Source organism: Macrobrachium rosenbergii, chromosome 12, assembly GCF_040412425.1.
Source record: "Macrobrachium rosenbergii isolate ZJJX-2024 chromosome 12, ASM4041242v1, whole genome shotgun sequence".
In the NCBI taxonomy this organism is placed as follows: Eukaryota; Metazoa; Arthropoda; class Malacostraca; order Decapoda; family Palaemonidae; genus Macrobrachium; species Macrobrachium rosenbergii.
Window position 1 is genome coordinate 29,546,384 of NC_089752.1, and position 27,377 is coordinate 29,573,760.

General features: G+C 39.0%; 3 protein-coding genes across 7 annotated transcripts in view; 2 read left to right on the top strand and 1 right to left on the bottom strand.

Annotated features, from left to right (window-relative positions):
• LOC136844481 (gamma-butyrobetaine dioxygenase-like) overlaps nt 1-27,377 on the bottom strand; it is a 44,202-nt gene that overhangs the window by 3,106 nt on the left and 13,719 nt on the right. For 2 of the 5 annotated variants that reach the window (XM_067113768.1, XM_067113764.1), the window contains 8 exons: nt 8,589-8,747; nt 7,614-7,755; nt 6,788-6,937; nt 5,174-5,301; nt 4,372-4,581; nt 2,597-2,702; nt 721-926; nt 21-187 (listed from right to left, as the gene is read on the bottom strand). In XM_067113768.1, coding sequence (XP_066969869.1) covers nt 21-187; nt 721-926; nt 2,597-2,702; nt 4,372-4,581; nt 5,174-5,301; nt 6,788-6,937; nt 7,614-7,755; nt 8,589-8,737 — 1,258 coding nt within the window. In that variant the 5' untranslated portion in view covers nt 8,738-8,747. Of the gene's footprint in view, nt 1-20; nt 188-720; nt 927-2,596; nt 2,703-4,371; nt 4,582-5,173; nt 5,302-6,787; nt 6,938-7,613; nt 7,756-8,588; nt 8,748-20,571; nt 20,823-27,377 lie in introns of those variants that run through there. The other 3 variants (XM_067113763.1, XM_067113766.1, XM_067113767.1) reach the window with 3 other exon arrangements.
• The window catches only part of LOC136844479 (WD and tetratricopeptide repeats protein 1-like), a 157,986-nt gene continuing 137,450 nt past the window's right edge, over nt 6,842-27,377 (top strand). Inside the window, exon 1 of the mRNA XM_067113758.1 lies at nt 6,842-6,996. The gene's annotated coding sequence lies outside the window, so the exon portion shown is untranslated. The remainder of the gene's footprint in view (nt 6,997-27,377) is intronic.
• Nucleotides 24,966-26,907, top strand: LOC136844483 (uncharacterized). Its single transcript, XM_067113772.1, has one exon. It carries the CDS (start codon nt 25,395-25,397, stop codon nt 26,718-26,720), a length of 1,326 nt encoding a protein of 441 aa, XP_066969873.1. The 5' UTR covers nt 24,966-25,394; the 3' UTR covers nt 26,721-26,907.

Consider the following 27,377-nt stretch of genomic DNA (forward strand, 5'->3'; position numbering starts at 1 on the left):
TAAACGTGAAAATAACATACCTTCTTTCATCTTATAACTGATGACGTTATTCGGGTGACAGAGCATGTTGGAATATGTCAACATGGCCTCATACCAGAGCCGCACTTTCTCTACAGAGACATTGAAGAAAGAATCTCTCACCATTTGGTTCAGTGTAACGCTCTGGATGTCCCCGCGCTCATCGACTCTGGAAAGGATGTTGTGTTTAATAAGTAGAAAAAAAGAAAACGAATTTAAACAGGTATATACACACACACACACACACACATATATATATATATATATATATATATATATATATATATATATATATATATGTGTGTGTGTGTGTGTGTGTGTGTATACGAACTGTTTGCAGGCCTAATGTATAAAGGGAAAACTTGAGATAAGAACCTTAAAGATATATATATATATATATATATATATATATATATATATATATATATATATATATATATATATATATATATATATATATATATATATATATATATATATATATATATATATATATATATATACATACATATACCACGAAAAAGTGTATAATAAAGCTGCAAATTATGAGTGAATATCTTAATATAATGAAGAATCATACACTATACGCGGGTACCGGTTGATAATAGGCTATTTGACTAAGCTTCAGCTTTCGACCACTCAGACATCAAGACTAAATTACTAAGAGTATGCGTCTATTCAAGATAAGAAAACGACCCTAACCTGATGATTGGATGCTGGCTCAGAGCATAAAAATTCAGTCCATCTTCCTCGACTCCATAGTCGATGAAGTCGACGGGAACCGCCGAGAGAATCTGGAATTTCTCCGGGTCGAGTTCTCGCAGCTGCTGAGCCACGCTGAATGAGTCGACCAGGTTGTTGCTTCCACCGGTGCATTTGGCTTGTGATATGCAGTGCAGCAGCTGTATCTGTCAAAGTTACATTGCTGTTAGTCTACAGTTTCTGTCAGGATACGGGTTTCACTGAGAAAAATTAGGCTCCAGTTACATTGCTGTTAGTCTACAGTTCCCGTCAGGATATGGTTTTTACTGAAAAGTTAGGCTCCAATTACGTTGCTGTTAGTCTACAGTTTCTGTCAGGATACAGTTTTTATTGCATGCCTTTATTTAACTTGACTTCCGTGTCTGTCCATCTGTTCGAGTCAAATCTTATAATTAAGTTTTTGACCTGTTCCCTTCGTCCGATGGACTTAAAACTTTGCATGGTTACTCAGTCCCGGTAACAATACAACCTTACATGATCAGTAGGTCAGCAGTGACTGACCTCTAGTGACCTCTCCCTGTATTTCAGGATTTGTATGAAAATCTTCGGATTTTTCATACCTTCTTTGACTCGGTAGAATAAGTTAATAACTCTACGGATTTTTGAAACATCATTTGGCTCGACAGGATATCACGTTCGGTTTTTTTTTTTTAAATCATAAATCGGTTACAATTTCTGTCAAAACTAAAGAGTATGAAAAAAAAAAGTTTTTTTTTTTTAAAAACACGCTTTTATTAAAATGCACTAAAAAGTAAAAAAATATTTTTTGAGACACCAGAATTTTCTTACAATTACTCAGGTTTACAAAAATAAAAGCGTGGGCCCCAAAACTTGGAAGGAAATGCTACAAGAAATAAAAAAATATATGTATTTCTTTTCTTGTAGCATTTCCTTCCATGTTTGGTGGCCACGCTTTTATTTTTGTAGACATGACTGATTTTGATTGTAAGAAAATCCTGTCTCAAAAAATTATTTTTTACTTTTAAGTGCATTTTAATAAAACGTTCTTCAACATGAGAAAAGTTAGCCTCCAGTTACATTGCTGTTATAATTAAGTTTCTGTCAGGACACGGTTTTTACTGAGCAAAATTAGGCCCTGTTCGAATGTAGTTTCTGTCATTTATTATTATTGGTCTCGAAGGCACGTACGTAAAGAACAATCAATCCTAAGGGAAACAGAGTAATGAATAGATAAGTAAATAACTGAGTAAATATTAAATATAGTTGAACTTCTTGTCCTAATATAACTTGCGCGAGAGATTTAATAAGAATTCATGCCTTCATCAACATCAAATAATTAATGTTTATGGCAAAACAACTTTCATATCATAATCATCTGGTTGTTACTGTTTAATCATCTGTAATCACTAACTGCATTTAAAGTGGGTGATAATTCCTTAAGAACTCACAGATAAATATTAGGCGATATGGCCCTTGATGCTTATCTTTGAAACTTCTACTTCAGTCTCTTTCCTAACTACTGATAATCATAGTCACTTTATATTTTTTATCCATTTAACAGTCTCTCTCTCTTTTTTCAGTTCTTCATTGGAGGGGCGGGTAGAGCTCTCGGCTAGCACGCTGTTGGCCCAGCGTTCGACTCCCCGACCGGCCAATGAAGAATTAGAGGAATTTATTTCTGGTGATAGAAATTCATTTCTCGTCATAACGTGGTTCGAATCCCACAATAAGCTGTAGGTCCCGTAAAATAAATCTAATCCTGCCAGCCCTAGGAGAGCTGTTAATCAGCTCAATGGTCTGGTTAAACTAAGATGTACTTAACTTCTTTCTCTCTCTCTCTCTCATTATAACTTACCCCTGGCTTGTATTCGTAATAAGGAATATCACTGTGCATGTCGAGAGAGTCGGCCGTATAGGCGAGGTTATTCGGTGTAACTCGATTCTTAACGGCGAAGGAAACCCTAAAGAAGAAATACTGATGTTATGTATACATATACAGTATGTATATATATATATATATATATATATATATATATATATATATATATATATATATATTATATATATATATATGAATATATATATTTATATCAATTTGAACTGACAAACCTCTATATCAGTTTGAATTAACTACCCTCTACATCGAACTGAAATGACAAACCTCTATATCGGTTTGAACTGACTACTCTCTATATCAATTTGAATTGACAAACCTCTATATCAATCTGAATTGACTAGGCTCTATATCAGTTTGAATTGACAAACCTCTGTGTCACTTAAATTGACTCCCCTCTATATCAGTTTGAATTGACAAACCCCTATAGCTGTTTGAATTGACAAACCTCTATATCAGTTTGAACTGACTACCCTTTATATCAATTTGAATTGACAAACCTCTATATCAGTTTCAATTGACTACCCTCTAAATCAATTTGAATTGACAAGCCTGTACATCAGTTTGAACTGACCATGTCTATATCACTTTGAACTGATGAACTTCTGTATCGATATGAACTGACTACCCTCTATATCATTTTTAATTGTCTACCTTCTACATCAAATTGAATTGAGAAACCTCTATATCAGTCTGAATTGACTAACCTCTATATCAGTCAGAAATGACAAACCTCTATATGAGTTTGAATTGACGAACCTCTACATCAGTTTAAATTGTCTACCCTCTATATTAAATTGAATCGACAAACCTCTATATCGGTCCGAATTGACTATTCTCTGTATCAAGTTGAACTGACAAACTTTTATATGAGTTTGAACTGACTACCGTCTAGATAAATTTGAATTAACAAACCTCTATATCAGTTTGAACTGACTATTCTCTATATCAGTTTAAATTGACTACGTTCTATATGTTTGAATTGACTATCCTCGATATCAATTTGAATTGACGAACCTCTATATTGATTTGAAATGACAAACCTCTGTATCACTTTGAACTGACTACCCTCTACATCAATTTGAATTGACAAACCTCCATGACAGTTTGAACTGACCATCCTCTATATCAATTTGAGTTAACAAACCTCTATATCAGTTTGAACTGGCTATCCTCTATATCAGTTTGAAGTGACCATCCTCTATATCAGTTTGAACTTACAAACCTCTATATCAGTTTGAACTGACTACCTTCTATATTAATTTGAATGGACAAACCTCTACATCAGTTTGAATGGACCATCCTCTATATCATTTTGAACTGACATTCTGTATATCAATACGAATTGACTACCCTCTATATCAATTTAAATTGTCTACCCTCTATATCAAATTGAATCGACAAACCTTTATATCAGTCTGAATTGACTATCCACTATATCAATTTGAACTGACACACCTTTACATTAGTTTGAACTGACTACCCTGTATGTCAATTTAAACTGACAAACCTCTATATTAGTTTGAACTGTCTACCCTCTATATCAAATTGAATTAACAAACCTGTATATCAGTTTGAACTGACTACGCTCTAAATCAGTTTGAATTGACTACCCTCTATATCAATTTAAACCTGAGGCTTTACAGTAATATTCCCTAGACAACATTTTGTGGCAACAATCAAGTCTAGGTTTCTCTTGCTGTAGAAATCTTCGAACGAAATGACTAACAGCTTACCCGTAATGAGTCTGCTTGATGTACCCGAGGCGATTCGTAAGAGAGAAAATCGCCTCCTGATGGATAGGAGCGTCCCGCACGATCACCAGTCCTAAGTCCTCCAACTTACGGATGAACTCGAGGAGGGCTTGGTCCTCCCGTAAGACCTCGTGGAAGTTGGCCATGGGGAGATCAGAGAGGATGTCAGAGCCCCACAAAGTGCGAAGAGGACTGGAATCATTATTATTATTATTACTGGTGAAGAAATCACAGTGACGTCAGTGTAAATATAATATTAGAAATATATATAGAATGAGAGCTTCCGAGAAGCTGCTCAATACCCGTTCCTTATCATTGTTATTATTCGAAATTATAACTTTCCTCACACTGCTACCTGCGTGTGTCAAAAGGAGAAATCCAGAACGTAGAGAAATAACAGGCAAATATATAGACATGAATCTATAAACAAATCAGGCACACACATGTATACTATATATATATATGTATATATATATATATATACATACATACATATATATATATATATATATATATATATATATATATATATATATATATATATATATATATATATATATATATAATGTTTATATACACACACACACACATATATATATATATAATATAATATAATATTATATATATATATATATATATATATATATATATATATATATATATATATATATATATATATATATATATATATATATATATATAAAAGCGTGTGCTTTGATTAGGTTGCTACGCCCACGCGTATGTGTCTTAGAGAGAAAATGTGAGAACAACAGTTTATGAGTACCTCCTCATTTGGCGCCTACTTTCTCTTGTGTCTTCTGAGAACGACCTCTCTCGTAACCAGAGACTAGTGTAGAGTCCTTTGTGTCCATCTGACCAGAATATTTCAAGGTCGCCGGAATCCTTACTGGCCTGCGGGAACCCGAATTAAACGGAGGTTGGTGGAAATCTTAACATTTATTATCATGCCTCCTGTGCTCGTACCCTCAGAAATGAAGGTAAATTAAGAAGGTCGTTAAATATCGCCCCGAAGTTTGGACCGAGGTCCTTTTACATAGGTAAACGACGGCGAGTTCAAAAGTGGAATTATCACGTGCAGACTAAATTTTTCCATCAATAAGGATTAATGGTCCTAATGGATACAAAATCATGTTTCTTTATATAAACGTTGCATATATGAAACTATGAAAAGCAGGCGGTGGAAGACAAGTGGGACGAATTAGTATGAAGGTGAAAAAAGAAAAAAATAAGTCTAAAATAAGTCTTGGCAATTTGCTGTGCGTCTTAGAGGCCGAAGGTTACGTTTTTCATCTGCCCTTCTTAACCCCAGAGGAAGGTCACCATTGCTAGACAGTAATCAGAACGCCTGTGTATGATCTCTGAATGAAGAGTATAAATTATTCTTAGCTAAAATAGTAAATAGACATAAGTATGAAAAAACAAATCTCAAAGATTTACCTCCGTTTTGGCAGATTTCGGTGGACGAGTTAACGGTAGAGCAGTAATTTAAACGTTGAGCATCGGTATTTTCGCTATTCTCAAACGACCCCGAAGGAAGCATTATCGACTGACAAAAGTAGAATTGCGATATGTTATAAGGGTCTTCTCTTCAGGCAAACTCATAGGAAAATGATTCATGATCAAAGTCAGATACTGGGGCCTAGAAATTTTCTAAAGCAAAACAGCTTGGCAGTATATATCGCATCCGTTACTTCGTAATCTCTTTAAATTTTTCAGTTTGCTGGCATATCAACTTCAGTAAAACATGTTTCATACTTAACCTGAAAAAACACAAAACAAAATATTATTAAAATGAATGAACTGGAAAAAGTACAGTAGGCAATATGCTGTAGCAGCCGAAGCCACCGTACTTAATGCATTGAGATAGTCGAGTGCGTCAGTGCGCGCATGCGCCAACCGAAACTAAGTCATCAACCCGTGATCATTCCCACTTTATTTTCTTGTTTATTTTCGTCTTCAAAATTTTGTTAGTCAAAACTGGGGTGCATTTTCGAGACTGGAGCGCCTTTTACGCCGGAATACACCGAAATTAGACACAAACAGACACTATTTGAGAAATACAAGTCAGACAATGACGTTGCATGGTTCTTAGACGTAGGCTAACATCACTACTTTTCTTGAACTTCCGAACATAAACATGTTTAACTGAAGCCACGCTGTTTAGATGTAATCTGCACTAAAATATGAACAGAGTTAAAAGCAATGAGAATATAAAGGCAAAAACTATGTGGAGTAACAAAGGCTAACTGTCTTGAACCTTCATGCGAATAATTGTGCAACACATGCCTTTAATGTGAATAGAGATATGACATTTTAGATGGTCTTCGTTCTCATAACAAATGAAACTAAGAAGCATCGGTAGTCCGAGATCACTTACGCTGAATGACACGGGAACGATAGAAACGTCCAGATCACCGATGAGAACCCTCCTGCTGCAGGATGTAGGGTGGAAACAACTAGGGCACTGACAGTTGTCTCTGAGCCAAATGTAGGGGTATTTGCTCCTGAATCCGTCCTCCCACTGAACCTAAAATCGGGAACAGAAAGTATGCAAGTGGAGAAAAGCGAGTGGTTCATGCAGCAATGGTAAGTGGAACATGTAGTGTTTTAGTGATCGTACAGAATATGTGATGATTCGTTTTTTATGCCGCATAGAACGCTTGATGCTTCCATTTTGGCCATACAGAACACAAGATGCTTCCTTTTAGGCTAAATGTAGCAACTGATGTGCTTTCTTTAAAGCCACCAGGAATATATAAGGTGCCTAGACATAAACTATTGAAAGGTTGTTGATACAAAGAAATTCGACCTACTCTACCACTTGATTTGACATCCTAATTGAACTACCGTAACTCTTTTTAACAGAGACCTTAAGTGCAAACCTTGTGAAGTCTCCTTTAATGAACTTCGAAGCCAAGGTGTTGCTTACTTCTGCTCTTGGACATTATCTGCACATCAAAATTTCCTTGAGATTTTCGGACACCTGCCTATCCCAAGAATACGACTTATTCTTTTATTTTGATCATCATCTACGCTTCACTTCTATAAAGGAGGCATATTTCAACGGTCCTTTCATTCATCCTAACATTCAATTCCTTGGGCACTTGTCTATTATAGATATCGTCAAGTGAATACAAAATAGATACTCATTCATAAACAGGACATACTAATACTCTGATTATTTAAGTAATGCAGTTCCTCACCTCCAGCATCCATTCGTCATTTAGCAGATTGGTTTTCTGGATGCGTGCAGAGACTTTTCCTTCTGGATTAGATGCAGGCTCTGCCCTCTGGCCTACTACACTTTTAATATTGCCAGTAGTAATGGTTCTCAGCTCAGTGTATCTGTAAATCACGGATAACTCATTTCATGGGTCCATAAGTACTATGGTGAAGTTAAGCTAAGACAGCATTTGATTTTGACGTGAATCGTATCATCATTATTACTACTAGGCCTTTTGCGTCGCACGACATTAGAGCTGATGAGGAAGATGATAATCGTTATCAGTATTCAAAATGTATAAACATTCCTCAGGTGCAAGCTTACAGCCACGAAATTCAGGGCAGGTTTCTGCAGGATTCCAGTACTTCAAGAGAAAAAATGAGAGAGGAGAGTAAAGAAGTTAGTACTAAGAGTGTGGGTCAGCATAAGTGTGAACAGGATGAAAGTGGGGCAAAAGGAGAAGGTAACTCATTAGGTGATGTAGGATGAAGCGAATTATTGCAGCGAAAGCCTTTTAAAAACGCAAATAACAAGAGAAGGTGACCAAAATGTGATCTGGGGTCTGCTACTCTCTTCATCACAGACCTTTAGGAAGAGCAAGGCCAACTGGATAAAATTGCTGAAAGGAAAATGGGAGGTTCGAAAGCTCACGAAAAAGAAAACGCATGAATTGCTGATGAGGTAAAAGGGTTTTTAAGAGATTCGACTGAGGACATATTTCAGCAAAGAACGGGAAATGGCACAAGACTTGTCTTATCAGAACCTCTACAGTGATCATCACATTGGTTATTATACTTTTTTTTCGTGCATTCTTGTTTTAAAGAAGGAAGAGGTATCCATAAATTTTGAAATTAATACTCTCTATATAAAAATTACAAAAGATATTCTTTAGAAATTCTTCAGTTAGTACTATTTGAAGAAAACTCTTGTCTGAATGGGGTCAAAGTATGTTCACCTGGTGAGGGACACAGAAGCTTGCGAGTTCTTAAAGAAACTAGACGCTGCACTTATTCGCAGTGTGGTACTGAAGCACTTGGAGAAAGTTGAGCCCGCACCTAGTCTTGAGGGGTTCAACCCACTTCTCATCAGGTATGCTGACATCATCGTTCATGTGCTGTACAGGAAAATGAACAAAATAAGGATTAAAAAAATGATAAAGACTGGCTACTTCTTCGAGGTGCTTAGACACTATAGACCTGAATGACGTCCGGTTATGGATGGTGATGTTCTTAATGTCAAAAAGGATGTCATGTTGCTCTAAGGCGTCTCGCTCTTATGATCCTTTGTTTCTGATACATCTACTTTTAAGCTGATTTCTTCTTTTTTTTTTATCACTCCCAACTGCATAACAACCACCATTTACTACGAAGAATGATTACCTGATATGGTAAGAGATGAGTTGCTAATTTGGTATAATGTCGTCGGAATATCATGGATGTACATCATTAGTTGAAGATACAAAACATATGAGTATCGCAGCTTAGCATACAACAAGGAATCCTATCATCATATCCTACTGCGTAAGGTAAAACTAACATAATCCTAGTCTGCGAGGTAGCTTAAATGGGATTCAACATTTCCACGCTAGTTACATATGATATCTTGAGCTGCAGAGTTACATGTCTCTTGTTTACATACCAGACAAGCATAACATAGATAATATAATTCCTTTGCACAATACTGTATGCTAACAAATGATTTTAAGAACGAATGAACGAATTTTAATGCAACATAGCGGAGACACGGAGTAGGTAACCCACTCTTAAATTACAATTTTTTTTTTTTGTAGATATCGATAAAGATGTGACATTGTTTTTCATTCCAGAAACCAGTCCAAATCTTCACCAATAAAGACAAAGTTTATTATCTGAAGGGCGTCCCGTAATCACTAGACTTTCTGAATAACAACCGATAAACTCCTGTGTCTCTCTCTCTCTTCCCTAACACCCCCGATAAACTCCTGTGTCTCTCTCTCTCTCTTCCCTAACACCCCCTCTACTCTCTCTCTCCAACTCTCCCTCACTCTTTCCCTCTTTCTCCTCCCTAATACCCCCTCTACTCTCAATCTCTCCCTTTTCTGTTAAGATAGTTGCTTCGATTACAGTGTCCAACATTTTTGACGTTTTGTATTTCACCCCCCCCCCGCCCCCGCCATTCCTATCGGGGCTGACCTTGGACTTAAAGGCCATCGGGAGTGTCACTGTTCATCTCGGTGTCCTCGGAAACTATGGATTAGATACTAATATCTGTTGTTTTTAACATCTTATTTTTCACCCCTTCTCACCGCCCCTTCTTATGGGGCTGAACATGGACTTAGGGGTATCGGGAGTGTCACTATTCATCTCAGTGACCTCGAAAATCGTGGATTAGACACTAAAATCTGTCATTTTCAGCTATTTTTACATGTCACCCCCTTTGGTGCCAGTGATGTCTTACCCCCTATGGTATTCTTTTCCAGATAGCAAGTCATATGTATACCAAAATGAGCTATGATAACCCTGTAGAGTTTATTTAGTTATTAAGTCTATAGGCAGTACCAGCCTCGTTTCAGGGAAGCCCTTCCCAACCCCAACCGCTTTGGTGTAGTGATGTCTTACCCCTACAGTATCCTTTTCCAGATAGTAAGTCATATATTTACCAAGTTTAGTTGAAATTGCTTAATGCATTTCAGAGTTATGCTGGAACATAGACACAAACACACATACATACATCCACTTATACATATATATACATACATAATATACATATACAAATACATATATATATATATATATATATATATATATATATATATATATATATATATATATCTCAGGTTGAAGAGGTAAAGGCATGTATGGCTCTCACAAGTATCAAGTTTATTATGCCAACGTTTCACACCACATGACGCATCCTCAAAGCTGGAAAATTACAGACTTAAAACGTCACCTATACAAAGGGAAAAACCTTTAAAAATTTGTTACATTTACAAATACAAAGATTAAAACAAGAACATGAAAGGAACACCTACCAAGGTGAGAGCTAAAAAGTGACTAAAAAGACACGGAGAAAATAACTATATGAAAGATACCTATAACGAACGTGGAGAATAAACAAAGAAGGCAATTATGCTATAAACAGTTGTGCGGAAGATGATTGGGTGTTTAGTGTTGGTGCATTAGTTTTTATAAAAAGCGACTCCAACACCATCAACTTGTCGTCCTTATGGGGAGATTCAATAATTTTAAAGCCATTTATATCCAAGCGGGTATCACAAATCTGAGAATGGTTGGGGATTGGATAGTGTGCAACCCGTCCTGAAGCTGACACCTTGATGGGAGCAGAAACGGACCTAGAGAAGCCTCCTCGTACATCCAACGTAGGTTCCCAGACTACATCTGGGACAGGCATATTTATAAATAATGTTGGATGTCAAGGAGGGGCTCAGTTGGCTGCCCTTCACTCTGAAAAAAGAACGTATATTTAGTGGATTTCGTGGGATCAACTTCAGATTTACATTTCTTTTTAAAACTTTTGTCATTTAGGAAAGGAAACTTGGCATAAATACATAATTTGGGAGCAGTATATATGAATGGGTTGTTTCATTTTTGCGGTTAGGAGCTTATTAAGTACTCGATGGAAATAGTGGTATGGAAAATAATTGTTGCGGAAAAAAATAGCCAAGAACTCTACTTCTTTATGAAAGGCCGGCCAGCTGGAAGTCAGAGAATATGCCCTGTGGAGGAGGGTAGAGAGAGAATTTAACTTAAATTTGAAATTACATGAGCTATAAAATTTGGTGCCCAACCCTGTAAAAGTATTTTTCCTGTGAATGCTGGTTTGAAACCCATTATCTTCACTGGTGATACGTAAATCTAGAAATGATAGTGGCGAGTTTCTTTCTCTACTGTAAACCTAATATTGGGATGTTGGACATTAATGAATTCTAGAAAGGAATCAGCATTAAAACCGCATTTAAATAGGGCAAAGGTGTCGTCCGCATCTTCTTCTTCGTCTTTAACGTGCATTTTTCCCATTATTATATGGGGTATCCTTTATAAAATAAAGGGTGGAAACTAAGGGGACAATTGTCAAATACTGTCTCCTCCAGGTAGTTCATAAAAATATTGGCAAAGGTAGGTCCTAAAGGGGTTCCCATTGCCATCCCCTCCACCTGTCTGAACTACAGTTCCCTTACCTTTGTCAGGATGCAAGACTTAGATATACTGTAATTATTGCGCACCCTGGGTTGATGGTGTTGGAGTAGCTTTTTATAAAAACTAGTGTACCAACACTGAACACCCAGTCACCTTCCGCACAACTGTTTATAGCATAATTGCCTGTTTGTTTACTCTCCACGTTCGTTATAGGTATCTCCCGTATGTTTATTTTCTCCCTGTCTTTTTAGTCACATTTTAGCTCTCACCCTGGTAGTCGCTCCTTTCAAGTTCGTTTTAATTTTTGTGTTCGTAAATGTTAAAAAATTTTAAAAGTTTTTCCCGTGTATAGGTGACGTTTTGAGTATTTATAGTCTGTAATTTTCCAGCCTTGAGGATGCATCATGTGTTGTGAAACGTTGGCGTAATAAACTTGATAACTGTGAGAGACATACAAGCCTTTTACCTCTTCAACCTGAGATGTTTGTCGGGTCATTTTACCCTACGATTCTTCTGTCTATTATATATATATATATATATATATTATATATATATATATATATATATATATATATATATATTATATATATATATATATATATATATATATATATATATATTTATAAATATTACTGCTGTTTGCCCTCATAACCTTTCTTTGTAGTAATATCAGCCTGACCAAGACAAGGAAAAAGCTTTGTCCCACATTAGGAGCGTCTTCAGTTCAAACTTCGTCTGTTGTAGCGGCCAAATCACGTAGGCAGTTTAAAATTGTAACGTTCGCGTGTAGGAAGGAACTTGGTAGCAGTGAGGCATTTCACCCAATAGGAAAATTTCCATATCCAGCCTTAAGAGTAGGTGGTCCTAAAGTCCTTTTTTCCTTTCTACCTGTCTCTCTTGGCGAATGTTTTTAACAGAGCGTAGACGCCTGAGGGAACGAATGCATCCCTGTTTGACCCAGGCTGGTCAGCGAACGAGAGAGAGAATCACGCTTCCGCGGAGACAACACGTCCTTTTGGCCTATCCGGCCCTTTGTCTATTATTTCTATTAGTGAAGTGAAGAAGCATTTTCCAGAACTTCCGATCGTCCGTTGAATGCGCATCAACGCTTCGTCCTAAGGTAAAGTCTGTGTTTTGTTCAAAACTTCGCCCAGTCTTTTATCCTCTTTTCTGTATTTCCAAATCTTTCTTTGTTTCATTCTCCAGCCACCATTTAAGGTAATCGCTTGTACGAAGTCTAAGATTAAGCCAAATTATTATATTATTTAGTGTTAGCCGAATTATCCCAGTAAGTCTCGGGGATTTAGGCAAGCAAGTCATTTTAATACTCTGATATTCGTTATGCCTGGCGCTCATTGTTTGGGAGAACTGTTGCGTCTTTGTATTTAATACCATCTTAACAAGTAGAGATTTTTTCTGCGTCCGCAGTTGGTGACGTTTATCATAAAGTCTTTATTCCTTGAATATTCTTTGTTAAGGTTAGTTACCCTTAACTGGCGACCTTTGGTTAATTAACGTCTGTCTTTGAGGTTAATTCGTGGCTTCAAGTGACAGGTTACGTGTATTTTTGGCATGCAGGGCCGTGAAACTTTACATAAATTAAACAATAACTGATCAGCCAAGACACGCACGTAACATTGGCGACCTTGCGTAGGATCTAAGTAAATTTTAGAGAAAGAATCTGGAGAAAAGGAAATTAATTACATTAATTCCAAAGATAAAAGTCAGATACTGAATTCCATTTTACTCTTCCAAACAAGGAGCCAGGCATAATAATAAGCAATAAGAAGAATAGTTATAATAACAGGTATAGTTGAGAATTACCATAGGTAGGAAAGTGTGCACTGAAAGCAGAGTGAGTCATAATTTGTAATGTTTTAAGAAAGGGCATTTTTACCGCGTTCGGAGCATTCGAGTTAAGTTGTCCAGTAACGGATCCTAAGGCCGAATGCGCGGAGTCCATTTCATGTACACAAAGTAATTTAGTAATCGCGTCGGCAATTCCGATCGTTATTGTTTTCATATAGCGGGAATCATTCAAAACACCATGTCAGTGAAATAGAAAGCAAACGGAAATAGTAATTTTGCCATAAAATACATTTTTTCAGTAAAGTAAATTTGGTCCCGTCCGAACCACAGACCCATTTCATTTGATGGAAGTCACTCCTTAAACGGACGTTTTCGCTGCGGAAAATACAATAACAAAAGACACAACGTTGTTTGGTAATTTCGTGTTCCATCCTTAACGTAAAACGCTATGCATGATTGGTAGCCTATATTTAGAGTAAAATCTGGATACCTGCATTTGTTTCATTCGTTGTTTGGAATTTGTGCTACAATAGAAAATACCCGCCATCTTGATTCCTCCGCTGCGCGGTTGTTCGGAATTGTTTTGAACTGGGTGCGAGAGGACCCGCCATTTGGGGTTCCCGCGCCGCCAGAGGTTGTTTGAATTTAGGCCTAACGAGCTTTGGCCGCCATCTTAAGACCTTGTTATTGTGACTCATTGTTGTGACCAGACTCTGTTTTCAGCCACTTTTGGAACTACTTTCTCGGCGTAGTAGTCTCCCTCACAATATCTTAGCTAGACAGACTTCGGTAGACAAAACCAAGACATAATTTAGTCAGGGAAAGATAGGCCTTAGTTAGGATTAATACAATAACAAGTTCCTATACAAATACCTGCTGTAAAAAATCATATAAAAAGAATTTTAAATTTTACGCTAAAGTCTTGTGACGTCGCGTCGGCTCCTTTGAAGGTCACGATAAAGCATCGCTAAGGAAGCCAAGACGACGTATCTGCATTTTATTTAGAACCATGCCATTGTGCAATTATAAAATCTTTGCTTAACATGTTCTCAAGCAGCGAGAAATTAGCTGATGGAAAATCTCTCTCTCTCTTCATTCAAGTAAGCCGTGAGTGATCACCTTTCGAGTGTACGTGACCCGCTTCAAAGAAAGACGGGCCGACACAGAAATTAAATTAATAAGTAAAAGAAATACCTCTGTCCCACAAGTAAGATGAGGGCAAGTTAAGCTTTTACAGTGATAAATTGTCGGTCGACTGAGGCCTGGTACCCATACCGAAACGAAACCATAGTTTTCACCCTCTGAAAGAAGAGCGGTTAGCACTGGGACCAGCCACTCAAAGTACCTTTAGAAAAAAAAAAAAAGAAAAAAAAAAACAAATTCACTTTATTCCACAGTGCCAATAATTTGCTGCAATGTCATCAATTGAATAGCTTACTTTTCTCTCTCTCTCTCTTTTACCTTCCCTTTCTCTCTCATTCAATTGTTACACTCTGCAGGGGGGGGTAGAGTGCCTTGACTCCTATATAGCCTAGTTGGACTCCAGTAGAGGGTCCCTAGGAACACATTGGCACCATAGTGCCACCAAGCAAGAATATAGAAAAATAAATAAAACCAAACAAAAGGGAACACAGATGAGAAAGTTCTTCAGGAACCTAACCTGCACCAGTGCCTAGGGATACTGAGTGCCACCAGTGTGACCTGTACACGGCACACCCAACTACAGTGCCACCTTTTGAAAGGGTGCCACGTCACTGAAGAGACACTTCCTCGCTGCCCAAGTACACCTGTCGACCCGGTTAGACGCCCTTCCCCACCAGAACCATGGCAGCAGAGAATTATAAAACCTTCCTGGGGCTGGGGACGGCGGCAGGTCTCACCGGCTCGGAACTTACCAACTGGGTCAAGGAGCAAGTGGATGACTTGGCCAAGCGGGAGAAGGAAGAAAGACTTGAGCAGAGGAAGTATGAAGAAGAACGGAGGGCATATGAAGTCGAACGGAGGAAGTATGAAGAAGAACGGAGGGCGTATGAAGCCCAGCAGAGGCAACTAGAAGAGTAGAAAGAGAAGAAAGAAGAAGACAGCATGAGTTAGCCTTCAAAGAGAAAGAGCTCGAGCTGGAAAGAGCGAAAATGGAGAATGCTGAAGCTATGGCTAGACAGCAAGCCTCCAGCCCTACACCTGCTGCATCAAACACTCCAATTTCGAGCATCAATTCCCTAGTCCCCAAGCGGACTAAGGACAAGCCAGAAGCATGGTTGGAGGAGATCGAGGCTCTTTTCGATAACTACAGCACCACGGAGACGGAGAGAGCCTTAATACTAGCCAAGCATATGGAGGGAAAAGCCAAGGCAGCGCTTCGCTCACTGGAGAAGAGCCAGAGAGGCAACATGGCGGGAGTTCATAGAGTCATTACAAATACCTACGAAATAACCCTAGAAAAATGGAGACAGCGGTTCTGAGGTCTTGCCAAGGAAGTCGGCTGGTCTTGGACAGAATGGGCGTGTCACAAAACCCAGTCCGGTACGCGCTGGTTCGATTCCTTGGCCTGCACGACGTTTGAGGATCTTTTCAATCGGACCATGCTAGAAGACCTTTACCAATGTGTGCCTGGGCCCCTTGCTGTATATCTTAACGATAAGCAGCCCACCACACTTATGGAAGCTTGTCGCATGGCTGATTCGTGGGAAACTTTTAATCAGTCGGATAGCACCTCTCAGAAGCGAATCGTTCCTCCGGCCTACCTCTCGAACTCCACTCGCCCGAAGAATAGACTGCCGAGCAAGACTATGTGCACCTATTGCAAGAAGGTGGGGCACGCTGAAGCTGAGTGCTGATTTAAACTAGGCACTAATAAGCAGCCTACCACTACCAGCCAGAACTCCTCTCCCGATTCAGCCGCTCAGCCCTCTCCTCCAACAGTTACTGCAGGCCACCGAGCCCATCCAAAGGGCCCGTGCAAATCCTGTGGTGCTGCCAGCCACTACAATGCGGGATCTCCGGCCTGTCCACATCATGTCCCCACCACAAAATTTGTCAAACTAATTAGCACTTCATTCTCTGCGGCCAGTCCGCACCGGATCCTTTACCCCGAGAGACTGGAAACCCAGTTCATCTCGGTGGCCCCTCTTCAGAGCACTAGCCTGCCCGTGACCCTTCCGGTCACAGTAGACATTGCGGCAGACATTAGCCTGATCGCCAGGGCCCAAGTGCCAGCCGGTGCCATGGTTGACGAAAAAACCCGGTAGGAAATGAAGTGGATAGAGGGCCACACCATTACCTTTCCCACGGTCCAACTCCAGGTTACGACACCTTGGGGCACGCTACCCCACCGACTTGGCATGGTGGGTGGAATTCGGCCCGGGGTGGCCTTCTTGTTGGGTTGGGATCTTCTTTGGGGAAGCCCGTTACCAACGCCACTTCGCAGCCAAGTTACCTCCTCCACGGAGGCCCCATCTAGAACTCTCGATAAAGACAAACCCCGACCTTCCGCCCACCAAAGTGGTCCGTGGAAGGGGCACAAACCAAACTACTCTAGGCCTAGCCCTCTCCAATTGCGAAGGGCTGGCCCATCAAGAGGTCCTCCCTCTCCCCGAAGAGATATTCAGGAGGACGTGCAAGCGGACAGACCACTCCACAAATTGGGAGGGCTGCCCAAGTAAGCAACGCCCAGCGGACGCTCCCGAACAAGACTCTAGGAGAGGCTACGATCTCATGCTGGGGCAGGAATCTCTGCCGCAGCCAAACCCAAGTCGTCCACGAGGTATTGCGCCTCCGGACCCCTTGTCAGGCATGCCTAACCCTCAACTGCTGCCAGTGCCACTTGCGAGCACTGAGCAGTGCCACACTCCGTCCGCCACGGACGTTGAGCTACCAATTAAGAAGGCCCCTATGCCAGGTCTAAATCATGAGGCGAATCCTCCTCCGGGAGATTTAGGATTCCCCATGCCGTTGATCATCGCAACCGGAGAGCCGCCAGCACCCGAGACTTCTTCGTTACCAAATCTGACTCCAGAGGATGAACCCCTGGAGGATCGAAATGTTACCCCGTCTCTGGAAGACCAGGAACTGGCCTCCTTGGACGCAGGAGTCGAGATCGCTCTCGCTCCGGTTGTTGCAGCAGCCGGAGTAGGCAGCCCTCCTGTAGCTTTTGAAGTTGCCCCTGATTTCGCGCCCGCTAGCCCTTCTGGCCTGTCCCCAGAGTCGGTGCCCTCATCACCTCCTAAGCCTGCTACTGATAGGCCTTGGAGGAACCCAAAGAAGAAGAAGAAGGGGCGGAAGAGAGCCCAGTAGTTGCCGAGCCATAAGCTCATCCAGGCACTAGTGCCCTCTCAGCACAGTGCCCTACCATCTTAGAGTGATCCTGGCCCCTTGCCCAGAGGAGGTAGCCAGTGTGATCTCTTTTTCTTGTACCTAGCCTAGACCGCCTTAAGTACGGTACATCAAATTAGTAGCCTTGTTCCTTCCACTTACCACCGAGCCGCAGTAATCACGTAAGTAGCATAACTAACTTCAATAATCTTAACTATTGTGAAACGAGCCACGATGCTCATGACACGCATGGCCTAAGACCTCAGTGAGGCACCCATTTATCATATGAGGCAACCCTCATGAATTAACTAGTAATTATTAATTGTATTAAACATAAACCACGTTGTAATTTAGTTAGAACATTAACTCTTATGTTGGTGCTACGGTCGGGTTAGGATAGGTTAGGCTAGGGAATACCATAGAATGCACCACTAGGCTAGGTCTAAAAACATCATGATTGTAGGAGGTAGCCTATAATAACCATAGGCACCTTCTAGTACCATTAGAATTAGGTAAAGTAGTGATTATAGCTCATATCCTATCCAGGGTTAGGTAGTTCTGTAGCTAGGTAGGCTAACCAGGACTAATCTGCTCAGGGGAAGAAGAGTAACTTACTAGAGGCAAACAGCTTGCTTAGTACAGACCTTCGTGCCCGAAAAGGGAGTGAAGGCCCTCTTAAGGGGGGGAGCTTTTATAAATATTACTGCTGTTCGCCCTCGTAACCTTTGTTTGTAGTAATATCAGCCTGACCAAGACAAGGAAAAAGCTTTGTCCCACATTAGGAGCGTCTCCAGTTCAAACTTCGTCCGTTGTAGCGGCCGAATCACGTAGGCAGTTTAAAATTGTAACGTTTGCGTGTAGGAAGGAACTCGGTAGCAGTTAGGCATTTCACCCTATAGGAAAATTTCCATATCCAGCCTTAAGAATAGGTGGTCCTAAAGTCCTTTTTTCCTTTCTACCTGTCTCTCTTGGCGAATGTTTTTAACAGAGCGTAGACGCCTGAGGGAACGAATGCATCCCTGTTTGACCCAGGCCGGTCAGCGGACGAGAGAGAGAATCACGCTTTCGCGGAGACAACACGTCCTTTTGGCCTCTCCGGCCCTTTGTCTATTATTTCTATTAGTGAAGTGAAGAAGCATTTTCCAGAACTTCCGATCGTCCGTTGAATGCGCATCAACGCTTCGTCCTAAGGTAAAGTCTGTGTTTTGTTCAAAACTTCGCCCATTCTTTTATCCTCTTTTCTGTATTTCCAAATCTTTCTTTGTTTCATTCTCCAGCCACCATTTAAGGTAATCGCTTGTACGAAGTCTAAGATTAAGCCAAATTATTATATTGTTTAGCGTTAGCCGAATTATCCCAGTAAGTCTCGGGGATTTAGGCAAGCAAGTCATTTTAATACTCTGGTATTCGTTATGCCTGGCGCTCATTGTTTGGGAGAACTGTTGCGTCTTTGTATTTAATTCCATCTTAACAAGCAGAGATTTTTTCTGCGTCCGCAGTTGGTGACGTTTATCATAAAGTCTTTATTCCTTGAATATTCTTTGTTAAGGTTAATTACCCTTAACTGGCGACCTTTGGTTAATTAACGTCTGTCTTTGAGGTTAATTTGTGGCTTCAAGTGACAGGTTATGTGTATTCTAGGCATGCAGGGCCGTGAAACTTTACGTAAATTAAACAATAACTGATCAGCCAAGACACGCACGTAACAATATATATATATATATATATATATATATATATATATATATATATATATATATATATATATATATATATATATATATATATATATATGGAAAGAAGATAAAAACCAGTACTCGTGGATAAAATATCCTCAATTCAATAATGACTGCCGTTTTCTGAATAATTTATCTCCACCATCACGTCTAACAACAAAATCACACAAATAAAAATGGAAAAATCCCTAAAATCATCTGCGAACGTTGGAATAAAGTAACGATAAAACGAATTTGTGTAAAAATTGGTAATGCACAAGCATAAAAAAGAAACAAAGCAATACTAAAAGAACTGAAAACCTACAAAATAAAAGCATACACATGCTGTAATTTTAAAGCTGGGTACTTGCTATATAATTGGGGTAGTATACTAGGATGATACGCAACTTACCCTAATTACCACAAAAAATCTGTACAGCTAAAATTACAAACAACAAAATGCGCCTGAAGGCCTACTTTAAGAGGGGAGTGATTAGATAAACTCTGAATTCATTATATTTACAAAAGAAAAATACATCAGAAGAATAGTAGCGTAATTCTGGGGTAATGAGGTGAGAACAAATGACGGGGAATTTCCTGGAGGGAGTGTATTGGGTTCCCACTTCAAAAGTTGTTGGTAACGAAGTAGCGACTGCCGCTACGCGCACAGATGATACGCAGATCCACAGTTGATTGAAACACTTATGGGTACTCAACCGAAACTAGCACTGTAATGAGGGGATCGAGGAATTGCATAGAAGATGGCTAGACCTGGACCAACTCTGAGCGGGTCCTGACTAGACTGAACTAGATTCCCATGACTCGAACACATTGCGACTTCGTTACACTTCTCGTAAATGCTTTGCAAATTTAACAGCACAAAATATAAAGCAATGCAGGTCTCACTGTAAGTGTATCGCACTATGAAAAGAAGGGAAGTTAGCTGGAGAGAGAACAGGGAACGTGCCTGACGAAAAACCTTAAATCCTGGTACTTTAACGTCCTTTAGGAGCTTAAGTTCTCTTGTTATGAGGGCCAGCGAGAGGGAGGGAAAGTGAGTTAATTCACAACAAAAGTTACTTTGGATACTGCCTGCCACGTGTCGAAAATAGGCAGTTTGATAGAGCCACGGTTGAGGTATATCGCTCAACCGTGGATAGAGCAAGGGATGGAGCTCCGGAGGCCGTGCTGCTGCCAACAATTCTGAGCAGTGATCCCACAACGCCATCACAAAATTTCCCTTGCGCGAGGCTAAAAATTCCCCAGATCAGACCCAAATTCCCAAAATATATTTTCCAGGGAATTCATACTACCAAGCACGAAGAGCATGGCATTTTAAGTCTGCCCTGTTGACGGTTTTACAAAACAACAACTTTGAATGAATGTCTTTGAGACAAACCCTGAGGCTATAATTATATGATTATAGGGGTTGTTTTTCATTTCTCGGTATTTTAATCTCCTTCCTATTCCGCCCTGCTTAGGATTTGTCTTCAGTCTATTTCCTCTCACCAACCAATGAACAATAACATATTTTTCCCATTTCTTTTTTACAAAGATTTACCGTTCTATGTATAGCCCATTTATAAATATTTAATATTTTCGTCTACACAAGAAAAATCATATAGTATTTGCATCTAAGTAACTGTAGGGGTAAGCTGTTTGTATAATGAACTGGCGCTCTCTCTAAGATCCCGTGCTGGCACAAGGCCACCTTAATATAACAACTCCCTCTTTCTTCCAAATCTTATTATTATTTTCTTTAAAATATGTCCGTATCACTACTTAGTCAATAATATTGTGTAATTATTCCAGTTTAACTATTCTGTCATTACTTACGGATGTACATTTATCATTGTTTTAAAATTAGGTACTCAAAAGTAGTTAATTAATGCTAGAGATATATGAGAGAGATCTGCTTGTATACGATTTTTTTTATTTTCTCATTCGTCCAACTTACTCTATGTTATGCCTTATTTCATATTTCCTTGCTTACCAATTTATTATTTATCTATGGTGTTAAGAAATCAAGATATTTGTAGAAAGGGGAAATGCCTCCAAACTGCCTATCTTCTAAGCTAGGCCTATCCAATTTTTAGGCTTGATAAAGTTATTGAATTCCCCTTCGGGTGACTGGGCCTTTGCTAAGTTGGACAGCATAGTGCTATGTTGATTTAGGCCCAGGCTTATCTCATCCTTAAAAAAATAATTAATTCTAAATAATTTATAACACATCTTCTACAGTGTTTAAATTGTCCCGCCTCTAAGGTTGAAGGGAGCGCAAAGGTCACACACCGCTCTTGTTTCATTTTCGTCTCACGCTCTCAGTCTCACACGTGCACGTGTTATGATTGTTATTGTTATTTCCTCAAGGCGGCCACGACTGGGAAGGTGGGAGGGTCCTGTGTGGAGCAAACACTTCCCAACTCTCTCTCTCTCTCTCTCTCTCTCTCTCTCTCTCTCTCTCTCTCTCTCTCTCAACCGTATGTCTTCCAAAACAAAGGGTACAGAGGGAGAGGCCATAGTTTTGTTTTGGTCGGCTGGCTTTTTTTTTCATAAATGTTACTAAGTTTTCACTGAAAACCTATCAAATTCCCCAGATTTCCCCAAATTTATCGAATTCCCCAGATTTTCCCGAAAAACATTCAAAATTCCCAATCTGGGGACAAATTCCCCAAAAGTGGGATCACTAATTCTGAGAGCAAGGCAGCAAGCTCCTCTGCTCTCTCCAACAGGGTTGCCAGATGCTTTTGGCTAAAAGTAGCACAAACACTCTTAAAAAGTCGCGAATTTCAGGTAAAAGTAGCCCAATTTATCATATTACTATATATATATATATATATATATATATATATATATATATATATATATATATATATATATATATATATATATATATATATATATATATTACAAGGGAGAAGTTTACTTTAGTTATGAAAAAGAAGTGTCCTAATTTTTCAAGAATATATATATATATATATATATATATATATATATATATATATATATATATATATATATATATATATATATATTATATATATATATATATATATATATATATATATATATATATATATATATATATATATATATATATATATTTGTATACACACATTTATAGCAGAGTACAAATTACTATTTATCATATCTATATACTGTATGTATATTGTATACACACACATTTATAGCATAATAAAGTTATTACTTAAATTTTAGTGGTTGATCCTGGCTATATGGTACACGTTTCTTTTTCAAAACTGAAGTAAATTTCTCTTTTCAAAGCTGAAGAATTTTTTTTTTTCAAAACTAAATCTTTTATTGCCTTTTTAAACAAACATGAGTTGTTCCTTTTCAAAACTAAAGTAGCCTACATCTCATCCTTTCAAAATCAATAACTTTTTCTTGAAAAATTAGGACACTTTTCTTTTTCGCAACTAAAGTAAACTTCTTCCTTGTAAAAAAAATTAAAGTACATATTATTCTCTTCCAAATTTAACTAGAGTACCAAGTCATTCAGTATGCTTTCCGCATTATCATCATCTTTCTCATTTTTATAGATTGAAGAGTCATATTTCAGCATGGATCTTTTGGGTTCAAATGTTGAACAGCATTTACCATTCAATTCCAGGCTGGTCTTTACTCTTTGGGCTCAGACGGTCAGACCAAAACACAGTAACGTGCAGAAACAAATCAATGGGCAGGTGCTCAGGACTAGAAAAGGGTACTTTATATATATATATATATATATATATATATATATATATATATATATATATATATATATATATATATGTATATCTATATATATATATATTATTTATTTATATATATATATATATATATGTATATATACATATACATTTATATATACATATATATAAATGTATATATATACATATACATATACATTTATATATATGTATATATGTATACATATACACATATATATGGGGGTGACAGTGAAAACCACTTATTACATGCTGTCCATATGTATTTGTCAGGTATACCTACATATAATTATAATGTATATGCATACGTGTGTGTGTGTGTGAGCTGTATGTATGAAAATATTTGAAGACTCATATATTAAAAATAAAATGTGACTTATGGGGCGTGGGGGCAAAGAGGCAGGTGCTTGGGCACCCACAGCATCACCCCTCTGCACGTGCCTGCCAAAACATTACTTCACTTGCGTGTTGCAATAGATATCTGCTGACGTAAAAACATTCAACATACGAGTGGAATTATACACTATTGCCAATCTATTGCAGTAGATCATTGGTGTGATTATTATTATTATTATTATTATTATTATTATTATTATTATTATTATTATTATTATTATTATTATTATTATTAAAACAAAATGAATGGAAGTAGCCCAAATCGAATAAAAGAGCCCAAGTCAAATCAAAAGTAGCCCAAAAAGTCGCAAGTAGCGGACTGTGAAATCTGGTCGCCCAAAGGTGTAAAAAGTAGCCCAGTTTGTGATTTGTAGCCCAATCTGGCAACCCTGCTCTCCAAGGTCCTTTATACCCAGTGTTCCCACAGCGCTATCACAAAATTTCCCTAGCGCGAGGCTAAAAATTCCCCAAAATATATTTTCCAGGGAATTCATACTGCCAAGCACGAAGAGCATGGCATTTTAAGATCTGCCCTGTTGACAGTTTTACAAAACAACAACTTGACAGACCTTTGAATGTCTTTGAGACAAACCCTGAGGCTATAATTATAAGATTATAGGGGTTGTTTTTCATTTCTTGGTATTTTAATCTCCTTCCTATTCCGCCCTGCTTAGGATTTGTCTTCAGTCTATTTCCTCTCACCAACCAATGAACAATTACATATTTTTCCTATTTTTTTTTTACAAAGATTTACCGTTCTATGTATAGCCCATTTATAAATATTTAATATTTTTGTCTACACAAGAAAAGTCATATAGGGGTAAGCTGTTTGTATAATGAACTGGCGCTCTCTCTAAGATCCCGTGCTGGCACAAGGCCACCTTAATCTAACAACAACTCCCTCTTTCTTCTAAATATTATTATTTTTTTTAAACATGTCCGTATCACTACTTAGTTAATAATATTGTGTAATTATTCCAATGTAACTATTTTGTCATTACTTATGGATGTACATTTACCATTGTTTTAAAATTAGATACTCAAAAGTAGTTAATTAATGCTAGAGATATATGAGAGAGATCTGCTTGTATACAATTTTTTTTTTTATTTTCTCACTCGTCCAACTTACTCTATGTTATGCCTTATTTCATATTTCCTTCCTTACCAATTTTAGGCTTGATAAAGTTATTGAATTTCCCCTTCGGGTGACTGGGACTTTGCTAAAGCCCCGTTCACACATTCACGTATCAGCCCACGCATGTTCACGCATGTGAAACGTGGCTATACTGTAGGGTTTGTCGCCGCGATCAAGTGGATACGTGTCGAAGGCCGATGTCCGTAAGTCAACATAACGACGCCATAACGTAAGTACGGAGTAATGCGTGTTAAGGCTACGCACTGCGCAAGATAGACGGGATGCTTACGTGAACTGCCAAGACAATAGGCCACACCCCCACATGTAATGCGTGGCAGAGCAAGTAACACCCACGCACGTATACCGTATGTGTAACGTTGTGCGTTACGACCTCACGACACCCTCACAACATCCCCACGCACATCGGCGGGTATCGCCAGGTACAAAAGGGCTGTGCTGTGCACATGTGTTTGCAGTGCCATTCAGCGCCTCCTGTAGCAAGAAGTATTCCCCTGCTGCTGAATCAACATGGAGAACATTGAGGACATCGTTGCCCTTATAACACCAGCACACAGACAACAAAGAAACGTAATGGAGGCCGTCGTGGAGTATGTGCACTGCATGGTATTGGTGGAAGCTGTGAGGGCCTACATTGCAATTGAAAATAAGAAAAAAAAGAGGAGGCCGAGGAGGGTTTGGGCTTGGCCGTACTTGCAAAGAAGAGTGGAGCTAGGCCACTATGACAACCTGATGGAGGAGCTGGCAACCGAAAACCCAGAACTATACAGGAATTTTACGCAAACTGACAGAGACATATTCAGTGAAATAGTTGAACGTGTCACACCCTACATTGAGAAGCAACGCACATTTTGGAGGGAACCCCTTACGCCAGGACTGCGTGTGGCTATCACCCTACGTTTCCTTGCCACGGGTGACTCATATAAGAGCCTGCACATCGCATTCCGGGTAGCCCACAACACCATAAGTTGCATTGTACCCGAGACCTGCAGGGCCATTGTTTCTGCCTTTGGAGATGTGGAACTGCAGGTACCACAAACACCAGAGGCTTGGAAGCAGGTTGCCCGCGGGTTTGAGGAACGGTGGAACTTCCCCCACGTAATTGGAGCACTAGACAGTAAACACATCAGGCTCCGTAACCCTCCCCTTGGTGGTACGCATTACTACAATTACAAGAAGTTCTTCTCCATGATTCTACTTGCCATTGTCGACGCTTCATATAAGTTCCTCTACGTGGACGTGGGTGCCGTTGGGTCAGAGTCGGACGGTGGTGTATTTGCCCAGACCCGTCTGTGTGAAATGCTGGCAAAACAGGAAGCAAACCTTCCCCAACCTGAGGCCCTACTAGATGCAACAAATGGAGCTCCTGTAGACTACTTCCTGCTTGGCGATGATGCCTTCCCCCTGCGGAACTATCTCATGAAGCCCTACCCCAAAAGAGGCCTGTCCAAGGAGGAGCGGATCTACAACTACAGGTTAAGTAGGGCACGGCGGACGGTGGAGAATGCCTTCGGGATTCTGGCCAGCAAATTCAGAGTACTCCACACGTCAATGTGTATCAAGCCTGACCGTGCAGAGTCAGTAGTGCTGGCCGCGTGTGTTCTGCACAACCTTATAATAAAAAGAAATCCACGCAGGCAGGAAGCAGATCAGGAGAACCCCATCACACATGATTTCATACCTGGTGCCTGGAGGAGTGACCCACCCCTAGGAGACGCTCTTCCAACCATGGGAGGCAACACTGCAACCAGGAATGCCAAGGAACAACGCAACATCCTGAAAGACTACTTTTCATCTCCTGGTGGTTCCGTTACTTGGCAGGAGAACTACTGTTAACATACATTTATATTTGTTATAATAATTTCTCTTTGTATGTCGACTTCCAAAATTTTTAATATCCATACAGTTTACTTTTCCTTTGTATTTGTGCATTTATTTGTTTTACATATGTCTTATTTGTGCTATTATTCTTACTTCATTTTATTAGTATAATGGTTTTTAGTTCATTGAATAAAAGTTATTTTTCAATTATATGTTTATTGTTTATACCAGTCATGATATATACACTGAAACATACAATACCAAAAATAAACATTTGTTATATAAGTTAATTTTCAACTATATATTTGTTTGCATATGTTTTTTTTAGTACTGGATCATACACTCTGACATTTTTAACGCAGAAGCAAATACATGCATTGCAATGTGGCTAAGTGCATTACTCCAAGGCGTGGGAAGATTATAACTTTGAATATTTTGAAATGGTTTATACCTTTATATAGGCCATTACCAAGCAGTAGTGAAGAACAACTTAATAATATGAAAGTACAGATTTTTTTATTTTTATTTTAATATAATATACCTTCACTTACTCCTTATTTTTGTTGTTATTCTTACTTCATTTTGTTACTTCCATGGTTTGTAGTTCATTGAATAGAAGTTACTTTTCTATTATATGTTTATTGTTTATACTAGTGCTGATATATAGATGGA

What these genes read in the sequence shown, in the direction of transcription:
- LOC136844483 (XM_067113772.1), top strand. Translation starts at nt 25,395, where the DNA reads ATGGAGAACATTGAGGACATCGTTGCCCTTATAACACCAGCACACAGA.